Source organism: Amia ocellicauda, chromosome 8, assembly GCF_036373705.1.
Source record: "Amia ocellicauda isolate fAmiCal2 chromosome 8, fAmiCal2.hap1, whole genome shotgun sequence".
In the NCBI taxonomy this organism is placed as follows: domain Eukaryota; kingdom Metazoa; phylum Chordata; class Actinopteri; order Amiiformes; family Amiidae; genus Amia; species Amia ocellicauda.
The window spans coordinates 28,394,637-28,418,550 of NC_089857.1; the positions used below are offsets into that span (position 1 = coordinate 28,394,637).

Sequence of the window (23,914 nt, forward strand, 5' to 3'; positions counted from 1 at the left end):
TCAGAATTTGGTGGGGACGGGCATAAATAGTGGAGGCTCTCCCTTTTTGCCTTCGACAGTGACTACTCCGATGCCTCTAATTCCCAACAGTGGCCCTAGCCAACCTCACAAGCCCACTGTACCACACAGCTAGCTACTGCTCAGGTGGAGTAAGGCGCTAGGGATACAGTTTAATATCATACTGCACGTCTATGATGTAATAAATACACAATCGCATGATTTGTGTACTTTCACTCAGATCCCTTCCAAAAGCCTTATTTTAAATGTATTCAATTAGTTCAGAAGGCTGTGTAATCTTTGCTGATTTTTGTAAAGATTTTTTTTCCAAAGATTTTTTGTTGTTAATTTTAAATACTGTATGCACTGAAAGAGTTGTATTTCCTATGCAGTTTATGAATAATATGTTTTATTAATAATAATAGTAGAATAAGCATTCATATTGTACTCTTCAATGCAGAAAAATAATATTTGCGCGGCACAGACAGACCCTGTTGATGTGAATTTTATCATCTCCTGATTTGCAATTCTAATCTTACGCCACATCTATCGAACTGTTTCAACATGTAACCATATGCCTTCCAACCAGTTACTATCTACAGCGCTCCAAATGTGATTAGAATTCCCATGATTCGACAGAATGTGTCTAAATAACTTGAGCCATACTCCAGCATTCATCATAATTGGTTAACTGATGTGTGTTCTGCTGCTGCTGAATGCTGCATTTCACTTCCTTATTGAGACTTTTAAATGCAGAAGGATTGGGTGATTCGGCTTTTTCCTGGCCTGTGTTTTGGCAATATAGCTGAATATCCTTTCACTCCTGCAGAGGCTTTAGAATAGAATTGCTGCCAATAGAGAATGAGATCTGCAGTTTTACCTCCTGATATTGTTAGTCCACTGTTAGTACTTTGTGTTGAATGAATTCATCTAAAACTACAGTGTCACTATGGAGACTACTATTACAAATCCATGAAAAGTAAAACAAAGTATTTGTATACATAAGTTTGCATATACATATAATATTATTATTATTATTATTATTATTATTATTTATTTCTTAGCAGACATCCTTGTCCAACAAAGTAACAAACATGTGATCTGTAGAAACCATAGAAAAAGATATACATTTTTTTTCCCCCAAATTCTCCAAAATTAAAATTAGGATCAGTGTCTGATCAATGAAGCCATATAGTTGAGGCTACAGGAGGACATACAATTGATTATTACACTCAAGATGATTCAGAAATGAATGATGATTGATATTGTCATCATATATTGAACATCATTCAGTCTTTTGTGGATGCAGAGCTGAACACTGTCCTTCATTTTTTTTCTTCATGTTAGGGAAAACTGGTCTAAAATTGTTATGTTTGGTTTGTGGGCTTATTATGATATTGTGGCTTATATACTTGCAACCAAAACCTATATAATATCATGGATGTTTATTGGATTTTTAAAAATCTGAGCCTGCGAAGATGCAATAATTAGTGCAATAATTTCAAGACGCAGTGACCACAAGATAAGGCCTAAACATATGAGAAGAAATGTTGCATAAAAGCTGAAGATAATAGTTGCTTAAGTATCTGATGAGCACACCCTTTTTTTTTTCTTTCTTTCTTTTTGCACAAACTGATGCATTAAGCTGTGAAGTTTGTTGTCCGGGGGGCTAGGTGTTGCCTGGTTCTTGGGAGCCGCATCTAAATTTCACAGCAAGGGGAGTAAAGCTGGCCTGCAAAACCATCTGCTGCAACTTTGATCAGCTCCTGTGAACTGCAGAATGTCAGCTGGAATACACCAATCTCTTTTAACACTTAACTGCGTTTACTAATTGAAGACAATATCCCTGGTTGTCAATGCCTCAGCCAGAGTCACAGGATTTAGTTTTAATGAAATCAGAAAGTCATATTCCTCTCTTCTTTCTTTCTTTCTTTTTAATCTATTTATTTAAACTGTGGTTTCAGTGTGTGTATGTATTTTCTTCACACTGTTTGTTATTTATTCATTGTTGTGTGTGAAATAACAGCATGTTGATGCCTGGCATATCTATAGCTCTGGAACAGGACAAATGTCTGATGTTCTCAATGTCCTTTAATTGTATGGCTGGTTATGTCAAACACGTTTCCAGTTCTAGTCATTTCATATCTGATTAAAAAAAATTGAAGGTTACTACTTTTCCTTCTCTTTTTTTTTAATTGGTCTCTCTGAGTGCTGGGTACAATTCCTGTCCTTCTTCCTCATGTTTTGTTATCCTTTAAATCTTTAAGGTAGAGATGTTATTTTAGTTATCAAGGCCTGTGCACCTGGCACAATGAAAGTATGGGACTTAAATAATTTGGTTTGACTAATTCAAGGTTAGAAAAAGAAACATCTTATATTTTCTTAGTATGCTGCTTAAGAAAGGAAGGCTGGCCCTTTTGGATGTTTTGTGTTACTCTTTAGAATTCCAGTGCTGGCATTGTGTCTGTGCTTAATGGATGTTTTGTCCTAAATATGCTAGCTATCACCGAGACATTTAATTTCAGGTTGTCTTATTTGAGAATTTAATACATAAGATGAGTGTGGGTGCAATTATAGCAACAGAGGAAGATGGATTTTAGAAGTATTTTATCCCAAATTAATTTAACTTCGGAAAAAACATAGGGTTCGTCCCACATTACATTGACACTTAAGTGTGATAAGCTACTAATTTTGTTTTAAAATATATATTCTTTAGAATAGCTTAAAGGAAATAAAAACAACTAATAATAATTACTGCTACTGATTATAATGCAATATTTAAACTGCTCTTATTTGTGTGTCTGTGTGTATATATATATATATATATATATATATATATATATATATATATATGTGTATAGTGTGTGTGACACCAAGTAAATTATTCTAATCTGTGTTTTTTTTTGTATGAGGTTTTACCTTTTTGTAAGTGAGCCGGGGCTCAATTATTGAGTAGTTTTAATTGGCCATCCAGTTGATCAAAATTAGATTTTCTGCAATTTTCATGAGCATGGTGGAACAGAGAGCTGAGTGAAAAGCTTCAAACAGAGAGAGGGAACCAATAACGCACTTCACAAAGATGCGATAGATTTATTGTTTCAGTTCAATCGTTACAGTCAAGAAATAAATGTTGACCAACCCCACAGAATTGCAGCCAACATTTTATTGGCTCTGCATTCCACAATACGTGAATTTACATGTCTCAAAGCCAAAGGACCTCATATCCCTGCTACAGAATTCCTGATCAGTAATACACAGCAATCGATGCAGATGGAGAGAACTCAGCCCTGCCCTTTGAACACAAACCACTCAACCTGTTCTTTTCCACCAGCTCCTGCCCTCGCATGATATGAAATCCCCTACCAAAAAAAAAAAAGTTTGTGTGATGTTTGGATGGGATTTTCCAAAGGTCAAACCCAGGTGGCTGAGCAGTGACAGGGTGTGGGAAAGGTTAAATCTTATCCGCATCAGAACTGTTGAGGTTTCAGCAAACTTCCATCCCCACAACCTGTCGGCCACAATTTGATGATTATTATTGATTATTTCGCAGCCTTTCAGTCACTCTCTGGCACTGCAGCCGGCGTTGATAAACAGATACGGGAGGGCTGCAGTCCAGCTAAAATAAGACTCCATCTTGATAATGGACTGAGATGAGATACTGTTGTGTGATAAAGATAATTGATGGCTGGCCATGAATGGGAAAGTAGCTCCCTGAATACCTGCTCCTGGCTTCCTTCGTGACCATAGACATGGCCACTGGCTCAGGGAATGATAAACAACGGTCGCAGGAAGGACCGGACAGCCATCGTTACCGTTAAGTGTTCTTTTCTTTCTGGAGCCACGTTGATTAATCAATACCAGTCAATTTATTTGCGTCAGATTCACATGCTTACCTAACTGCCCTTCCAACAGGCAGGCTTTACATATATGGCCTTTGTTTCCTTTGAAAGCTATCTAACCCATGTTCTTGGTGTTTTATTGCATAGGGGCGTTAACTTGCTACATGCTCAATCCAAGACAACCTGAGGAAATAAGATGTGGTGGCTGTTAGTGGCTTGCTGAGTTTGTCATACACCAATACATCAGATTTGCAATAAGGACTCTTGGAATTCCATTGAAATCATTGTCTTGTATTTAGATTGTGTGTGTTTTTATTTAGTTAATATCCAAGTACTTATTTTTAAGTTATGTTATATTGTTCACCAGATATTTATTTTACTGTTACATTGTTTTTTGTCTGGAGACCATGTGGACAACCTTATCTTATCTTATCTGCAATTACTAAGCATTTGGGCAAGTTTGCAGTGGCAACAGGGAAATTTGCATGGTCTCAAATTTGCACTTATATTTGTCCCTATAGCTGGAGAGAGGAGTTCGCTGTTGTTTGGAAAGAGGCTTATTTGATCATTTAAAAAATCCACATAAAATAGTGCTGGTATGCCTCGGGATAATTCTGACTGCCATTGTGAATTGATATATCCATAGATAAATGTGCAGATACATAACCATACCCTAAAGTTGTTATGAAAGCACAATGTTTTGTGTGAGTACTACATTTTATTAGCGACCTGTTATTAATTATGTGTGTGATTATGATTATTTTGTTTGATTTTCTAAATAAAACTGTAAAAAAAAAATAATAATAATAATAAAGCTAATGAATAGAGAAGGATAGTGGAATTCAAAGGCAAATACATTTAATCAATTTGGCTTTGTTGTCATTTGTTAAATCGTATGGTAAATGATGTATGGTATGATATATATTGAAAGCTGCACGAGGTTTGTGTATGTATGTAAATGGCACTGCTTTGTAAGGCGCTTGCAAAATTGGCAGAGTTATTTAAGCCCAGTGAGTGCGTGGGTGGGTGTGTGTCTGTGATAGATGAATCTTACATATGAACACACAGTGTAAATCAATGGATGGGCAGATGCAACATGCAGGCTCTGTGGACGAGTACGTGTATTGTTAATATGTGTCTGTTCAGGCTGATTCTTCAAAAAGGATTTTCTTTTCTTGTTTTGTTTTGTTTTGTCTTTTCATTTTGGTGTCACTTTCGATATCCCCGAATGTCAAGGCTGTGCAGTTTTGAAGGTCTGTGGTGCATCCTTCTTGAAAGGAAAACTGTCAGCATGTCAAGCCTTTTTCCTGGCACTGTGTCCTCAGTCCTGTGAGCACTGTCTCTACAGGAGGTGGTCCTTCCTTTTTGCCAGATGAATTTGCTCAAATCCCCAGTAGGCTGGTGATTGAGGAAGAGGGGCCAAAGTGGTGAATGATAAAGGGTTGACAGTGACTTTTTATAGAAATAGCTGCAGTACGTCTTTGTCTCTTGGCTTCAACAAGGCAAATTAACAGCAGCTTATATATATATATATATATATATATATATATATATATATATATATATATATATATATATATATGAGTTTAAACCTATTTCAGTTTAAAGCTTAATTAAAAATGATTCTTTAACAGTTCAAGATCTAATTCCATCTGTGTGTCCACTGCACATTTGTGTCAGATATTTTCTTTCTCAATGTTCATTCTCAAGAACTTCCCCAAGAACTCCTATTCTCCACTTTAAACTGACCTATTTTCCAATGATAGTTGAAAGCTCTAGAATATGTCTGTGCAGCATTGAATAACCCAAGTGAAACTCATGGAAACTATATTGAACTTGCGTATTGAGCACTTCGGGGGGGAGCCAGTATCATTTGTAGGACCACTTTATGTATCTCCGTCTGTACTGATTTGTTGTTTTGACTTATTTGAGAATACTTTGGTTGATTTGAATAAAGCTGTTAAACATGATGTTGAGTCCAACTTTTTTGCATTTTTTTGCACTCTTGAAATTGAAGCTGCAGGTCTTCAGGTGTTTTTGCAAATATGACCATGTCATCTGCAAATTGTAAGTTGTTCGAATAAGTCCTGTTTAATTTTCCAAAGTCTTTAGCACTTCTTCAAGAGTTGCCATTAATAGTTTTGCAGAGGTTATGTCTCCTTGACGAACTCCTTTACAAATCCTGATCTTGTCAGTGTCTTAGTAGAGTCGGATTGTTGATGTAGCATTTTTTTAAATATATTTAATAAGAGTTATATAGGTTTCCTCAATGTTTTGAGCTCTGATGACTGAGTTTGTATGTATATTGAATAAAATGCTTTTGTTCGTTGTCAACAAAACCCAGGCACAGAAGAAGCTCATAATTCTCTGCTTCTTTCCAATTCTTCTGGTACAACTTGCATATGATGAATCCTGCCTGTTCTCTTGGTTGGGTGAAGTCCAGGGTGTCTTGAAGGTGATGTGTTACTACCTTTGTAAATACTTTGTATAAGATGGGAAGTAGAGTAATGGGCCTATAGTTCTTTAGAAAAGGGAAGGTCGGTGTGTTTGGAGCAACTTGTAAGAGAACCTAAATAATTGATTGAAACATAGTGAAAATCCAGTTAACCTGGAAAACACAGCAGACAGATTCTAAACACAGATTCTTCTAATGGTTTTATGGAACATAAATGTTGAAATGTGTTGACATATCACCAGACATGCTTTGCTGGGGACATAAATTTAGCTTTTTTAATTTGTGGTATAAATATTTATTGGGGTACCAAAGAAACCAAACTTTAATGAAATAGTAATTCAGAGATATAGTTTAATATTTCAGAAAGTAAGTGAAGGGAGTCATTGCATGTCGCACCCTCGCACCTTGAAAATTTCCCATGCACTTTTAGAAAGGAGAGACAATAGAGAGACTGCTGTCTATACACATTTCCCAGTGTTCCCTATGACGACTTGATGTGAGTGAAAAGAGGAGATGCTCTCAGATAAGGGGGAAACAAAATCCAGTCTTACTTATGAGCGCCATGTTAATCCCATTGTACGGTGACCTGAGTAAAACCACATTTAGCACTGGTCCTTTAAACCAAAGCTGCTGTCGATCACCTATAATTTCACATCCCCACAAGCCGGCACACCGTTCACCATTCGAAACAATGGCCTTGCTGTGTGGAGGCCAGACACGGAATAGCTCCAATCTGCCCTTCAGCCCTTGTCCATCAATATGTGATCTGAGGTTTGTTGCCAGGGCTGGCTTTACAGATATCAAACATTCTAGCTGTGATTTTTGCAGTCTAGCACACACCATTCAGAAACACTCGACCTTATATAATAACAAGGTCAAATACTAATCTGAACAGTAAGGCTGAGCTGCAATCCCTTGGCCCCTGGACGCTGCTGAAAACAATACTTGATAATTGCTTGAAATGTCTTTTAATTGGAGTAATAAAATAACACTTTGTTGAAGAGTGAAACTAAAGCCAAGCTAAGTGTAAACAAAAAGCCCCAGCGCCTCTGCTGCCGTTCAGATTTCATCGCTCATTTCCATGGCAGCCATAACTTCAACATTTCAACCGATCCCAGTTGCAGCTGCTCTTCCCATCCCTAGGCAGGCGTCACGAAGCACTGAGTCTGGAATGTTCTGGAATCTCTGTCTTCCTATAGGTTTGTCAAGGAGGTGTGTTTACAGCACACCTCCCGTACTAAAGCTGTTTATTCCACCACGGGAACAGTCACTTCCACTGCACTACAGGGCCAAAGCCAGAGCCTCGGTTATTGAATTAATCAGGACCAGTTGCAGTTCAATATCTGTGGTGCTGTTTGTACCAAGATCCTTTAGTGAAAAATATATGTACAACCAGGAGTGAAAGGGGCCCTATTCTTTATCCAGGGGTCTATTGTTAGGTCTCCTGCGTTAAATGAAAAATAAATTAGATCACTCTCCAAATTAAAGCAGGTAAACCCTTAACCCCTCTGAAGCTCTAGTCAAAAAACACGTATTTAATGAACAGCAGAAGATTTAAACAACTAAGCCTATGCACAAAATATCCATGCCTTTTTACCTTTTTTTTTTTTTTTTTTTCTCTACCTGTGCAATGTCGTTTTCTCACTTCTGAACGAGAGATTCGCCATTGTCACGAGTTGGAGCAATATTACATTCTTCACTGGCTGATTACACTGCCTTACTGTACGCCCTCCTCTCCTGTAAGTGAAGTAATTCAATACAGTGAGCCCTAATAGGGATAGCCTCACCAGTAATTGGAAACACAGAGCACAGAGTCTCTATTTATAGAATATAATACGCTCTGAGGCCTCGGGCGATCTGGGCTCTGCGCAGGGAAGTCTTTGGGGAGAGAGTGGCAGATAACTGTGAGCAGATTACAGTCGGGCTGATGAAGATGTGAATAATTGCGTCTACTTGTGGCCGCGCAGATTCATTACTCAGGATTTAAGCAGATCTTTTCAAAAGCCACACACTCCCAATAACAATAAAGCAGATTACATTGGGGTTATTGAATCTCTCACACTTGGTCTGCTAGCTCCTGTTTCTAAAGGGACGTGTGCTCTGGCCACTGTCGCAAAGCCGTGCTTATTCCACAGCTGCGAATGTGCTGGGGATTGTAAACACAAATTAGAGCTCCTTTGCATTGACCAAGGGGCCTTCAATGACAAACTCAAGCTTTCAAATGTCAGATCTCTGGACGTTTAAATAAGAGCAACTGCAAAGAATACCTACTCACTAGCTTTTCACTATATTGTTGTGTGTGTATGTATGTATGTGTATAATATAATATAATGCTGCAGCGGCCCAACCTGTTCCCAAGTTAGAATTACACTCAGCTATTGCCACTGCCTACATTCGATTCGGACATATCTGGACAGTTGCACAATACCCATGTGTACTAGTTGAGCACAATAAACCACAACAGTGTGTACACTTGTATGTAATCAAGAAACAATTAGATCCTTATTCATGTACTTAACAAATGCATTTTTCCCTGTTAGTTCCTTATGGTGGTTTTCATAATGCAAAATAAACCGAGGGATGCCTTATTAGATGTTTAATTTTCCAAAATGTGGAAAGCAATTAAATGTATTATGTTTTGAATTGAAGTAAAACATAGATCTGAACCCTGTATACAGGCGTGCTCAAATTTGTTGGTACCCCTCCACAAAAAATGAAGAATGCACAATTTCCTCTGAAATAACTTGAAAAAAGTAATTGGCATCCACCATTGTTTATTACATATTTAATAAAAAACAGACTTTGCTTTTGATTTTGTTTTTCAACATAATATTGTAAATAATAAAACATGAAAATGGCATGGACAAAAATGATGGGACCCTCAACCTAATTTTTTGTTGCACAACCTTTAGAGGCAATCACTGCAATCAGATGTTTTCTGTAGCTCTCAATGAGACTTCTGTACCTGTTAACAGGTAGTTTGGCCCACTTTTCCTGAGCAAACTGCTCCAGCTGTCTCAGGTCTGATGGGTGCCTTCTCCAGACTGCAAGTTTCAGCTCTTTCCATAGAATTTCGATAGGATTCAGATCAGGACTCATAGAAAGCAACTTCAGAACAGTCCAATGTTTTGTTCTTATCCATTCTTGGGTGCTTTGAGTTGTGGGTTTTGGGTCATTATCCTGTTGGAGTGTCAGAGCTTTCTGACACTGGGCAGTATGTTTTGCCCCAGAATGCCTTGATATCTTGATGTCTTGAGATTTGTTCCCTGCACAGATTCAAGGCACCCTGTGTCATGCAAAGCAGCCCCAAAACATAACCGAGTCTCCTCCATGGTTCACTGTAGGTATGGTGTTCTTTTTTTTGAAAGCTTCATTTTTTTGTCTGTGAACATAGAGCTGATGTGACTTGCCAAAAAGCTCCAAAGGACATTCTCCCAGAAGGATTGTGGCTTGTCAATATGCATTTTAGCAAATTCCAGTCTGGCTTTTTTATGTTTTTCTTTCTTTCTTCCATGGAGGCCACTTTTGCTCAAAAAGCGATGGATGGTATGATCAGAAACTGATGTACCTTCACCTTGGAGTTCAGCTTGTATCTCTTTGCCAGTTATCCTTGGTTCTTTTTCTATCATTCGCACTATCCTTCTGTTCAATCTGGAGATGATTTTCCTCTTGCGGCCACGCCCAGGGAGTTTGGCTACAGTTCCTTGGACCATGAACTTAATAATATTTGCAACTGTTGTCACAGGAACATCAAGCTGCTTGGAGATGGTCTTGTAGCCTTTACCTTTACCATGCTTGTCTATTATTTTCTTTCTGAGCTCCTCAGACAACTCTCTCCTTTGCTTTCTATGGTCCATGGTCAGTGTGGTGCACACAATGATACCAAACGGCACAGTGACTACTTTCTTCCATTTAAATAGGCTGAATGACTGATTACAAGATTGGAGACATGTGTGATACTAATTAAAGAAACAAATTAGTTTGGAATATCACTATAATCCAATTATTTATTATCTACCAACAAATGTATCCAGGCCATTGTAGAAGATCTTTGTAGAATGAGCAAAAATTAATCTTGTTTCACAGCTTCTTTGATTTATTCTATGACATACCAAAGGCATGCAAGTATACATGATGCAATAGCTTTTAAGTTCATCAGTTTTCAGGAGGAATGAAACATTATTCAATGAGCTTGTAAGGGTACCAACAAATTTGAGCACGTCTGTGTGTGTGTATATATATATATATATATATATATATATATATATATATATATATATATAAAAATCACCATGTATATAATATATAGGCCTAATGATAATAAATTAAAAATGACACACCTGGAAACATAGCACCTGTTTTCCATTATAGAAGTAATTATACCTCCGGAAGCAATTGAGGCCAATCAGTGAAGTTTCTGAAAGGATGGTGTAAAAAAAGGATGAATTCTTTAATTAAAAAAGCCCTACCATGCATTTTTTTCTAATGTACATGGCTTCCTCTTTTATAGGATTATGTATTATTGATTATGAAGCCAGGAAATGCTTTGCTTAGAATACGTTTGGTGTTTTTTTCTACTTACACATCATTTGTGGTTTAGGGAAACCCTTCACAGCCTATTTTAAACAGACCTGTCGCAAACCAGAAATAAAAAACTAATAAATGAGGAACGTATATGAAATGCCCAACATTTTAACTACCTCACTTCATTATCTTACAAATACTCAAATATCCATTCAAAACAAAATTCAAATAGTCAGTTTTGCTGTGCCCGATTTTTTACATTTTGAATTATCTGCATGTGTCTAAATCTTCTGGTCCTGAAAAACATTTAATACCAGCTTGATTTGCATAGATAAATATAAAACAATTACACACACATCTACCAAGTAGTTAATTAAGGAAAATGTAAACTGTAAAGGGATCCAGGCTGTCTGTGTAAAATTTCTGCTCACGTTGCCTTCATAATGGGAAAAAAAACAGCTCATCTGAGGTATGGATTGAGATGTATGTGTATAAGTAGGGTTTTTTTTTCCTGCAGTAGGGAGAATAGTCCTCAATCATTTACTGTAATTGCAAATCACATTTCTGTACACTTGCATGCACATAAACCCAGTGTGCAGGCTAAGCAGTATGCAACCATGACAGGAGGGAGACTTAATAAAAGCTGGATGTCAAACACGATTACTTTGTCCAGATATTTTCCGCAGGTTTGCTTTGAAACTAGTGCAGGCATGCTTCAGGTTCTTTGCTGCAAATTATTGAGGGGAAGTGTTTGGAACAGTTTTGTGAAACCCTGAAAAGACTCCAAATTAGTGTCTCAGTGGTGAGGCAGTGTGACGTCAATGGCTTCAACGTGTAGACTCTGTTCAATTAAATTCAGCCTCTTTATTACCTTTTGTTTTTTTTTATGACAGTCAGTCCAAAAAAGCATTGACTGGAGGGAACAGATCTTTTTCAATTCTCTTAATTTAGGCCACACCGAAAAATAAATAAGTCTAGGTGTTACCCATTAGTGTTTTCCTGATGAGCATGATTAATAAAATAAATGCCTTTTCCTGGACTCAGCTGGAATACATTATTATGCACGTTTTAATATGACTTTGCTGTTGGCTATATCCTATTTTATTCTTTGCACCGCTCCCTCAATTGTTAGAACTTGAAATGTCCTAATATCACTTTTATCTGGACACAATGCTTATCCAGTGCATCTGCAGTGCTTGTGTTTTTCCTCAGATGTATTGTCATTCAGTAATTGATTTTCCTGCAATCTGTTAAAAAAAAAAAAAAAAAGTCTGAATTCTGATGTGTGTATTACTGTGTCAATGTAATTTCCTTCCCTGAATGTTAAACTTCCTAAACTCTGGTGGATTTTCTCACCGAGTTGGTCTGTTGGCTAAAATTGTGTTAATGTGAGGAAATTGTAACCAACAAAGAAAGAAAACAAGCAAACTTTTCAAGAACATATCTACTTAAACTGTTTGATATATATTTGTATGTGTTTGTTTGTGATTGTGGAGTTTTACTATGTGAGCCATTTCAGCTTGATTTAGTAGTGTATGCAGATTTGCTTCTTGAACTCCTTTTAAGTCCTATAGTACATCCCAGAAATAAAAAAAACACAACATTCTTAAGCAATAATACACCTGATGTTATGGGCAGGAGAATAATGTCAACTCTTGTAAAAGTTAAACCTTTTCACTCTCAAGTTACAACCAAACATTTGCTTCACCCATGACATGAGACATTTTGAAGATAGGAGCTTTCAATGTACCATAACTGGCCCCTACTACTCAGTACAGCTAACCCATTTTTCACTTGACGAAATTTAATAAACTCCCAGATTAAAAATATGGTTTGGGTCGAGTTTTTGTGATGCCTGAGAAGGTGCCCCTTTGTCCACAAAGCTGATTCTCGGGGGGGAAGAAACGCAAAAAAACACCTTTCTGCTCTGACTGAAACCAAAGGGTGTGGAGAGGCCCTGCGAGTCTCTGTATTGGTAAACAGGGGCTTTGTTATAAATAGTAATGCTGGCATGGCCGCATCTGTCAGCTAATTTAGTATGACAGAGTGGGATTTGGAGAAGAAGCTGTTTTATTTTTCGAGCTTGTTGTCTTCTGCAGGAAGTGAAAGTGAATCGCAGTGAGGGAATCACAGCAGGGGAGCTCTTTACAAATGAGAGGCAGATATTGACTTACAGCCAGCGTGCAGTTTTAGTGATAAATGTATTTTCATACGCTGCCGCTCAAGGTCACTTCATGCTTGCAGCGTGTGCCAGGCATCAAAAAACAGCCCGTTTTCTTTTCCGTGCAGAGATTTTTCGGAGATTAGTTCTTTACAGTTTGGGGAGGGGGAGGTGGCTAGCTTACCCAGCTGCTCAGTTGGTCTAAAGCACAGCAATGACGTTTCCTCCTTCTTACACTAATCCTTTGTATTACTTAAGCAGCATGTTTACCCGGGAAAACTTACTTAAGTTAGCAGTGGATTTCCCCAAACTTAGAAAGAGATCAATTTATACACAAAACCCAGAATTCTCTCTCACTCATAAGATGTACGCTGTCATCTTTTGACTCCGCTAAACAATTGATGAATGTTTCTGTATTTTAACGCTGAAGGATGTTCGAGTCTCAACACAATTACAGAGTCAGATGTTTCTCTTTCTTTTTTAAGGAGGGAAACACTTACTTTTTTCAAACAAGCAAGATAGCTTAGTAGTTTCAGGGCTCTTTCATTTCATATTGATTTTGTAACACTTAGAAGGCATCTTCATCTCCTTAACACCTTTCCTCATGGAATTTATATATATATGTATAAATACAAACAAAAGCAAAAAAAACATTTCTCGGTCTAAATGTTTCCTGCAATAGTTTTTGTTATTATTGCATTTCAGACCAGCCCTTTCTTAAAAACAAAAATATCAATGTGTGTGCTGAATATTGCCCTTGGTGCTTTTTTCCTCTCCTTCTGCTTATAAAAAATAACCTCATATATTCCCTTTTGTGCTCGAAACTTAAGGCTATATGGCACAATTGTTTGGAAAAGCATTAATTATCAATCAGGTTTCTAAGCAAACAAAATGTATGATGTGCTACTTTTTGCACTCATATTGAATTGATGATCATGAATTCTCTTGACCTGAGAAGTGTTAACAAATTAAATGCAAGAAGACTATAGAAGGGGACTTTTAATGAAGTTCCTCAATTTTAGACATTCAGTGTTCCTTAACCGGAGCTTCTTAAACAACAAACAAGGCCATTTTGTCCCATTAGCCTCCTCTCCCTAGAGAATGATTATAGCATGTCACATGGGCTGTGATGTACCATCATTAATTTGTGTATTAAGATTGCCCTCCAGAGCCATGAAATAGATGAGCAATGCCAAGCCAATATGTTTTATCCATGCCGTTGGCCAATATTGGCTTGCTAAATTAACTAATCACGTAATACCACTGTACGTTTCACTAGAGAGGACAGCCACAAACTGTGTGCAAGATAAGCACCACCCGACTGACAGACTAATAGATGAACAGGTCAGCTGACTTTTTAAAGAGAAAGTTGTACCCAGAATGCACTAATTTGTCTAGTGAAATTCAGCTCAACACAGTCAAATGTGCCCATTAGACAAATGCAATATATATTTTTAAATGTTAAGCTCTGTATGATTTACCGTTTTAATCAACAGTCCCACTGAAACCCCCAAGGCTGTAGTTTTAGTTTTGTTGCACAAAATGTTTTTATTCACCTATCAAGTCCATCTGCTGTAGTGCAATGTATTGACAGCATACATGAAAAAGGGAATGTATTTGGTCACACAGTATTGTATTTTTTTTTTTTTTTTAAACAATCTGACTTGCAGGTGTATCAGTTAGATTCAGAACATAGGTACATTGCTGGAAGTTTAAACCAATGTGCCTCAGAGATTAATGTTCTGCATGGTGATTATTACAAACAGTAAATGAGTGCCACTTCACCTACATAAGAACATAAGAAAGTTTACAAACGAGAGGAGGCCACTCGACCCATAGTGCTTGTTTGGTGTCCATTAATAACTAAGTGATCCAAGGATACTATCCAGTCTGTTTTTAAATGTTCCCAAATTTTCAGCTTCATCCACATCGCTGGGGAGTTTTCATTTTTCCTGATCTCCTAAATGAAGATCATGTTGGCTCTGTATGAAATATTCTGAATCTCTGTCTCTCCTTCTCATAGACCATTCATGGACATAAAGGACCCATAACAGCAGTGTCTTTTGCTCCTGATGGGAGATACCTGGCCACGTATTCCAATGCAGACAGTCACATCTCCTTCTGGCAGGTAAGATCTCAGAACAGGGATGTTTTTAATGACTTTTCATTTTAACTACCAGATGATTCATTTTCTCTCCTATATCAGTTTTTTATCCCTCTGCTTTTTGTTTTCTTTTTTACAGTAACTTTCTGTTTCCTCTGCCTGTCTATCATTGAAATATTACTGCAGTGTACTTATTTCCTTTTGGGATCATGGACCTAGATTGTCTCCAGAAAATTCTATTGAAACCTAAGCACCGTGTTTTGCCATAGATGGGAAAATGATTCGCACTCCAAATGAAATCTCTAGTAAGCTATCAGCTTTTTACTGCTCCCTCTTCTTACAAGTGACATCCCTTGTGTGCTAATGTCGGAGGTTCTGGTTAGAACTCATTTGTCTACCTCTAACAAGTAATCACATGCACTTTCAAATGCCACAGCCATCGTTGTATGAACATTCATGTTGTATGAAGTCCAGTGACCTGCTGGCTGGCTGATATCTCTACAATGGGAAACGGTGCGGGTGTTGTCACCGCATGTGAAAGGCTTAATATTGCCTGTGGTTTTCGTTTTCTTTTTCAGAATTAAACTTCAGACATTGGTCTTGCCGTGTGCGTAACAATGTAGCAAAAACGAAAAGCAAATGGTACTGTTTAGACATAACTTTAAAATTCAATTTTTATTTATTTTAGCAAAAATACATTCCAGTGTGATTTGTAACAGCCACAAAGAGAGACAACAATATCACAATGAGTTGTCCTTCAAAATGCCAGAAAGAGACAATTCAAAGGGGTGTTGGGGGGCGGTGGCATATAGTGTTCTGTCTGGTTCACAGCTGTGTTGTGGGGTGGAATCCATTGATACAGATGTAGTTTTGTAAAGTGAATTTCAGCTCACATTAACAGAAGATAAGAAGAAAAAAAAAAAAAAGGACCCAACATATTTTCAGAATTCTATAAACCAAGGTGGGAAGTGAGTATTAAAAGCGTTTAGATTGGTAAATGAGTACCACAGCACTTATATTGAGCAGCCTTTAACGGTTGAACATGCACTTTATTATATTTCTTACCAGACATGACTTACAGTTGTTACAAAATATCACATTGTTTTTTAATAGAATAACCCATTTATACAACTGTGTTTTTACTGGCACAATCTAGGTATAGTACACCTTGTTCAAGGGTACAACAGCACTGTCCCCCCTGGGATTGAACCCACAACCCTCTGTCCCAGTGTGTTGAGCCCTAACCACTACTCCACACTGTGGCCGACACTATCAGGCACTGGTGGGCTTGAGCATTATTTCATTATGTTGAGCCAGTGCCTCGGTTTGGTTCAAAGTACCTGGCTCTGGCCCTCGCACTATGTTCCTGCCCCCAGCATTGAACTGGGGTACAGTTTGAGTTCCAGCTCATATGAAGGCTATGGACCATCACTCTGGCATCTGCCGAAGCCAGGAAAACTGGCTGTGCTGACAGTGTGTGCTCTTTGAACCTGCCTCTGCCCCTGACATATTCAGGCTTTCGGCTGACTACATGTTTACAATAGGTCCTGGTCAAACAAGACTGCAACTGTAGGCAGATGTGTGTACCTTGTCATTTGTTGTTTGATGCTTTTGTTTTTTTAAATGTTTGATTGGAGAAAACAAATTGTCAGCTATATCTGTGTTTTATTTAGCTAGACTACTTTCACTTTCACTTCAGCACTATACAATGACAAATGGAAAAATGTGTGTGCATGTGCATCAGGTGTAAAGTGTGTGTGTGTGTGTGTATATATATATATATATATATATATATATATATATATAAACTGTACGGTGCTCTTTAAAAAAATATTTTGCTAACATGACTCGTTGGAAGTGACCTCAGGATGGAGTGATCTTTTCCTCCTCCCCTCTCTCTCTTGTGTTCTCTGCTCTTAATGCAAGAAAATCGGGAACATTACTCATCTTAAAAGGGTTATTACTCAAGATGATTTAAATTGTGAAAATGTCAGCCAGGCTGGCATGCCTCTTTGCTAGAGATGCTCTGATTTAAACTCCCTGATCGTGCTGCTCTGAGATGCTCTCTCTAAGGTAACAGGTTTCAAGCACCAAGGCTCAGTGTGCCCCAACACACACCAAAAGACAAACTTGAGCTAATAGGCCTGATATCTTTTGGTTTGTATTATCAGTTATGCGTAACTGCAGAGTGGAAGAGACTGCTCAGCAGCTGAGGTACTTTTTCTGCAGATATCTGCTTTTCATTATAATGACATTACAGTAAGTGAGAGCCACAGTTCATGGACCTCTGGAAAAATAATTAATTCTCAGACAGTCCATTTTCTCGCCTCGTTCTGCCTCCGATGTGCTCCTGTAGTTTGACTGCTGTGTGTAGCTCCCAGTTGCAGTGAATTCCTCGTTCCATCTCTGAGGTAGCCAAGTTCACACTGTTCATTTGATTGGTTGACTATACCACAAAGCACTTTGGTTAAAAAATATGAATTAGAAGAAGTTATTTAACTTGACTTTATGTTCAGGGATTGTACCCAGTAAGTACAGTACATTTCTGAAAGGGAAGTTACTGCCATATGAAAGAACTACATGTATTGCATCAGTTTTTGGTCACTTGCTTTCCAGTTGACATTATGTTGGCCTTCAGGCTATTGAAGCACTTTAAGAAAGGTAGAAGTTTATCAAAAACCTCTCATTTACTGCTTTATCAATATTCTGGAGGGAATTGTTTATGTAATGTGTGTGTGCGCTAATTCCATCTTTACTCCAAATCGTAGTTGTTTATTATCTTCCAATTATCACCAAACACAACCTTCATCTTCTTTGTTTTAGTTTTTGTAACTGGATTTCAATGTCACTTCTGATATCCTTGTTTCATAAGGCGAAAAAACTCCCCAGTTGAGAAGTCTTGTCTATTTTTCCCGTCTGTGTGAAGGGATGACACTGCGGTGACTTGAGGCATCTGTGACAGGCCTTGACAAAGAGGACTGCAGTCCATTTACATATCTTCTGACCCCTGACCTCCCTGAACGAATAGAAATCCACATAATCTTAAATCACAGAAAGTTGTATTTATATATACAGTTTCCTGAGTGTAGATGTTGCAATGGTCACACTGTGTAGTGTTTTTTGCTCTGTAGAATGTCTAATATCATAATTTGCTAGAGTGTTGTAACTTAAGCTCACAAAACATATATTAACTGCCTTGGATCGTGATCAAAGCCCATCAAAACAATGTGTGAGATGTGGGCTAGTAAATTGTTAGCGGTCTGTGAACCGCTGTTTAAGACCATGCATTTCAGTACACTATGTGCCGTAATTTCACACTGCCTTCCTGAAAATAAAAGGGAACCGATTTTAATGAATTAATGTAAATGTTGCTATTATAAGCCATAGTACATGATTCACTTTGAATATTGTTATTCTTGTAAGAGGTGGAGTGGTTTTTATCTGATACATGAGCTAACTGGACATTATCCACGATCAAAAAAGCCACAAATCTCATCTTCCTCTTATCCTTACCTCAGGACTCACACCCACTGATAAAATAGTTGGGAATATGACAGTGCTGCTCTCTGTACTGTCAAGAGGGCCCATTCACAAAGGATTTCAGGTTTTATTGTTTTAAAAGTGTTACAAATATTTACTTTGTGTGACCTATAACCTTTTTATGTTGTGAAATCGCATGTTTCAATAGTTTGGTCTTATATTAGAGGTAGTGCAACAACTATTATGCAATTATGTAGTTTAAAATTACATAGTGTGTAAAATGCATCCCTGTGAAGAAGTTGTCTTTGTGTTTGCTTTTATTGATGGCTGCATCTATTGTGGTTTATTCTGGAGTGTTCGAGATTACGCCAATGAGAAATTGTAAGAACCAAAAACAATTTGTGGGAATGTGCAAATGTGACCTGCATCTCCTTTTCTGCAGATGAACACATCGTTGCTGGGCAGTATTGGCATGCTGAATTCAGCCCCTCAGTTGCGCTGCATTAAGACCTACCAGGTCCCGCCAGTGCAGCCTGCTTCCCCCGGCTCCCAGAATGCCCTGAAACTGGCCCGCCTCATCTGGACCTCCAACCGTAATGTCATCCTCATGGCGCATGATGGCAAGGAGCATCGCTTTATGGTCTGAAACCCCCCAGATTGGATTCTCCTAACTCCCAATCCCCCCACCCTCCAGGAACCAAGTGCCCATACGGGCTATATAATCCATTATTTACAGGATTTGGTTGTTTACATCATGTCCATTCCCTTCAGTCTTTTTTTGGTGGGTCTTTGTTCAGTTTGTCTGTTTGCCCCTGTTATTGTTTTTGTTTTTGTTTTTTCTGACGAGGGGGTTATCTCATTCTGGAGATGAGGGTCATTTGACCTGGCCTTAGTCTGCTCCTTAAAAAGTCTATTTTATATCTTACATAAGCCACTGATTTCTTCATTTTACCTGCTCTGAGCACTGATAATCACAGAAAAAGAAAAAAAAGGCTGTCACAAGGTATTTCTGTCCCTGAGATATGAAAGTACTGAACCTACTTGGAATTGTTGCTCTTTAGTGTAAGGTACGTGTACAAATGTCATATCATTTATTCAAAATATCATCATGAATGTTATAGCTTTTGGTTGTTATTTCATTATTTATTTTTTGTTCACTTGTTACTGAACTGAATACTGCTATAGGGGTACAGATAAACGTGCCCCCCCCTGCCTCCCCACCCTCCATCTTAAAAAGCCAGCATTCTTTTTTTTTTTTTTTTTTATGTCTTAAATGGAAAAATCAATTGTCCATCTATTGTAGATAATAGTTCAGCATACACGCAGAAATATATTTTAAACAGTAGTATGATATATACTGTTTGTTTGACTGATTACAGAAGCTAATTTCTTCTCTACCTGCAAGATCTGGGCCTATAGGTACCCCTGTTGACAAAACTCCCTGTTAGTTGTCAGTGTGCTACTAGGAAAATTAAGTCTATCTTTCTTATAATACCCTGATTCATTAGCAAATGCAGTATCACTCAGCACCACACAGCTATTAACACATTTGCAAGGCAAGCATATCGACAGGACCTTTATGCATTCTTTCATCTTCAAAAATGATATTTTTATAATTGTCTTGTTAAAAAATGATGTAATGTTCTGTTTAAAAAATCCACTAAATGTGCTTTTCATAATTCACCCAGTCCATCACCTTGGTTAAACCAAATACAAATTTTGATATGTGCACATTAAAGCTTTAAGGGGGCGCGAGACGCGAGAGATCGTGAGACGGGAGACAACAGGTATTGTTTGATGATTGGGGAACTTTGTGTTGTTCTGAAGTGAACAAGAATTTGTGAGAGAAAGACAACACTTCCTGTTGTGAATCTCGTTGGTACATTACAAATGACAAAATTACATATTTACTTGGTCCTGCAGAGACCAAATCGCCGTTTCTGTTGTTAATGAAGTCGGAGCTGTCCTGCTAGCATTATAAACGGCAGGCTTACAGCAGTCTCTACGCCTGTTATTTTTTAAAACACTCCTCAAAGGTTACAGAGATGAGAAAATGACCCAGGTGGCCAGATATTCCAAGCTCTCCCCCCATGCAAACAGATAATAGTGGAAACTTCGAACGGTTACCCTCAGCACTGCTCCTCTGTGTGACATTTTGGCAAAGCCGGAATGAGGCCTTAGATTTTCCTGAGCTCTGCTCGTTTGCTTTCTGTTTAATCTCCCAAGCCGCCCTGGCTAAAGCTTGGATTGGGCTTCACGATGGCAAGTTAATTGGTCCGTCCTGTCACCCAGTGCTCTTAATGCTGGTGTACATTTCCGTTGGAGGAGGATTTTTTTTCTTTCTTTCTTTTTCTAAAAGGCATCATGTACATGCAATAGTGATGCAGGGCTGTTTTAACAGGCCCGAATGAAGCCAGCACTTAAGCCAGCTATTCTACAAGGTCCATTTAGCTGTTTCCTTCTGATTTGACAATTAGCTTTTCAGGGTATTAAGTTAGCACAATGGGCCAGCCATTCACATTAGCTACTCTTGCTCAGATTGTAATGACATGCGTTTAAACTGAATGAAAAAGCTCTTCCGAGCAGCTAGGTTCTATGAACATAAACTTAGTCCGAAATTTAACTGAGCTAATTGGAAGGGAATACAAATGGGGACAGGATTTCCACCAAAGTGTTTATGGCATTTTACTCATTCCATAAATGTACCTTGAACAAAACTATGCCTTTTGCCTCCTGGAATTTGTAAAATTAGTAAATGAAAAAACTAAAAGGTTTGGTTTGCTTTATAATCCTGTCTAAAACAAAAAACAAAAAAAACTGCCGACCAGTAATTAGCTGAAAAGAGACTACTGTTGCAATGCAAATCCACATAAGAACTTTTATAAGTTTGTCAACATTGTATATTTTCAAGACCTCTTTAAATGTAATTAAAATATGTATTAGTTTCTCGGATCTTGAAGTTAGAAATCTAAGAACCAGAACAAAGCCTTCATTTGAAAATGTTCTTCTGTAAAACTAAAATTGTATTTGATGTAAAACATTTTCCACTATATTTTCATTGTACCTGTTCCACATAATGGGGATCAGTCAATATTTTACTGGTAATGACTGTTGTCACAATCACAGTATTCAGGAAACCTGTCATAGTACCAGTCAGTTCTGTTGCTTTTACTCCTCTCTCTCTCTCTCTCTTGCCAAGTCTCTTAAGCCAGCAGTTAAGTATGAGGTTTATGACCAGAGCTGCATTATCCTAAGAGGATGTTAAAAAAAAAAGAAGAAAGCAGGATATAAAAAAGAAAAGAAAAAACAGATATTCACAGACCCACAGTTTGCTTTTGCAGTGCTCAGTGCTAAGCTTTCTGCACTGCAGTAAAAAATGGCATTGTCACTCCTGCGTGAGCTTTTAGTGTTTTATTGATTTGCTACGACTGTATTTGGAACTGTCCTTCTTGTAAATGTAGATACATAAACAACTTAATTGACAATGTATTTGTAAGAGATTCAACATACTATGGTAACACCGTTATGAAGACATGCAGTGGTAGCTGTGGAAGATACTCTGTGCTGTACATGAAAACTGTGTGTGACCGTGTGTATATCTGTGCTACTGTTAACTTATTATACAGAGTATGTACTGTAAAGGCTATGTGCGAACTTGTGTGTACGTATTTGTGTTCAATAAAATAAGTCGTCAAGTGGGATTGTGAGCTTATTTAAATGCAGACCATAACACCTTTCAATGCAAGACTCTGACACATCATTGTTTCACTGCACTTTATTAACAAAACAAAAAAAAACTACAGGAAGAAAAGGTCACTTTTTATGTTGCCTGTTTCATATATTGTGTGTTTTGGAATGTTGCTTACATTTTGAACCCAGTGCCCTGGATTCACTTCAGTTTAGGGTTTATACATCCTACCTACTGTATTTAGCTTAGTAGTCTCTCAATTTCTATCTACCCCTCTGTGAAATTAGTTGCTGGATCAAAATGGCTAAGGTGGCAGGAATGTGAAAAGCTTGAGGATCGAAATATAAATGTGTCATTTTGAAAAGCAGTGAATACTAATGAGCATCCCAACATGAAGCGCAGACCAGGCCGGCTGTGCCAAGGACGTGTGGCCTAAAAACCAGCACCAGGAGATCAACACTGCACAGGTATGTCTACAAGAAAAGATCAATATGAATACAATAGGAACCAACCAAATTGTCTTAAAAATGAATTGAGTTATTTTGCACCAAGGGGTATATGTGAACACAAAAGCAAGGGAACTGAGCTCAGTTCTCTAGAAACTATTATTATCTTTGAGGCCCTCCGTTTTGCAAGGCGCATCAGTGAGAGCATGGCTGTTGAGCTTGTATTTTGACACTGGCTATAGAACTTGCACGCATTTGACACATTTCAACTGCAGACAAGTTAAATTCAACAGCACATACAAAGCATTCTGCTACGATATTAATCCCTAGGGGTGTTCTCTTTCACACAAAAATGCATTCATATGTATCATTATTTGGATTGTATTTTACTATTATTTAAACTAAAGGACAGAGATACAATTGTCCTCTGTAGCTGTGCAGTTGGGAGCGATATAAAGACTTGAAAGACTACCTCTAATGACCCAGGTGGATCGAGTAGGTAGAACCCAGCAATGCGTTAAACCTCCTGGCCTGCTCAATGTCATTTAATATTAGGCCAGTGAATGTCTTTCACTCAAAATCAGAGGACATATCAGCTGAACACACCAGGGAAGGACATGACACTAATAGGAAGGTAAAGCCGGCCACTGCGGAGTGAACTCTCACCTTTCACCCTCGCAGTGCACAGACATGGCTGCTGCGGAAAAATCAATACTTTGGAGTCAGGAGGGAAATATTTCCAGCCTCTAACTAGAGAATGTGCTCTGACAAGGCCAAGCTAATCCATGCAACAAAGGAGAAATAAGAAAGGAGAGCCATTCTTAAAGCCTGGCACTTCAAGGTGTTTCTGCACAATAGCACGGGGGAATGAAAGACGGTCAATAAGTACAAATACCAAAGGTCAATGGCAAAGCAAATGAATATCAAAAACACTGGGACCTTTTCCAAGCAAAATTACCTCCTCAAACAATGCTAAGTACACCAATGCGTGATTTCTCCTTTTAGCATTATCAGATCTACATTCCTCATTTTTCTGTGGGTAGCATTCTTGTCTCTGTCTGTTTCTTTGTTTAGGCGCACCTAAAAGACGACCTGCCGCAGTCTCCCAGCACAGACAGCGTAAAATGGTAGAGGAGATGTTTTAAGTAGATTGATCCCTGGCTCAATTAATTCATAGATTAAAAAAATATTCCAAATGTCGTGTGTCTAACTGAGAAGCC

General features: G+C 38.0%; 1 protein-coding gene across 2 annotated transcripts in view; it reads left to right on the forward strand.

Moving 5' to 3' along the window:
• Nucleotides 1–22,261, forward strand: part of wdr7 (WD repeat domain 7) — a 207,983-nt gene extending 185,722 nt beyond the window's left edge. For both annotated transcript variants that reach the window (XM_066710923.1, XM_066710924.1), the window contains 2 exons: nucleotides 15,000–15,104; nucleotides 19,003–22,261. In XM_066710923.1, coding sequence (XP_066567020.1) covers nucleotides 15,000–15,104; nucleotides 19,003–19,206 — 309 coding nt within the window. In that variant the 3' untranslated portion in view covers nucleotides 19,207–22,261. The remainder of the gene's footprint in view (nucleotides 1–14,999; nucleotides 15,105–19,002) is intronic.
• The last annotated feature ends 1,653 nt before the right edge of the window (nucleotides 22,262–23,914 follow it).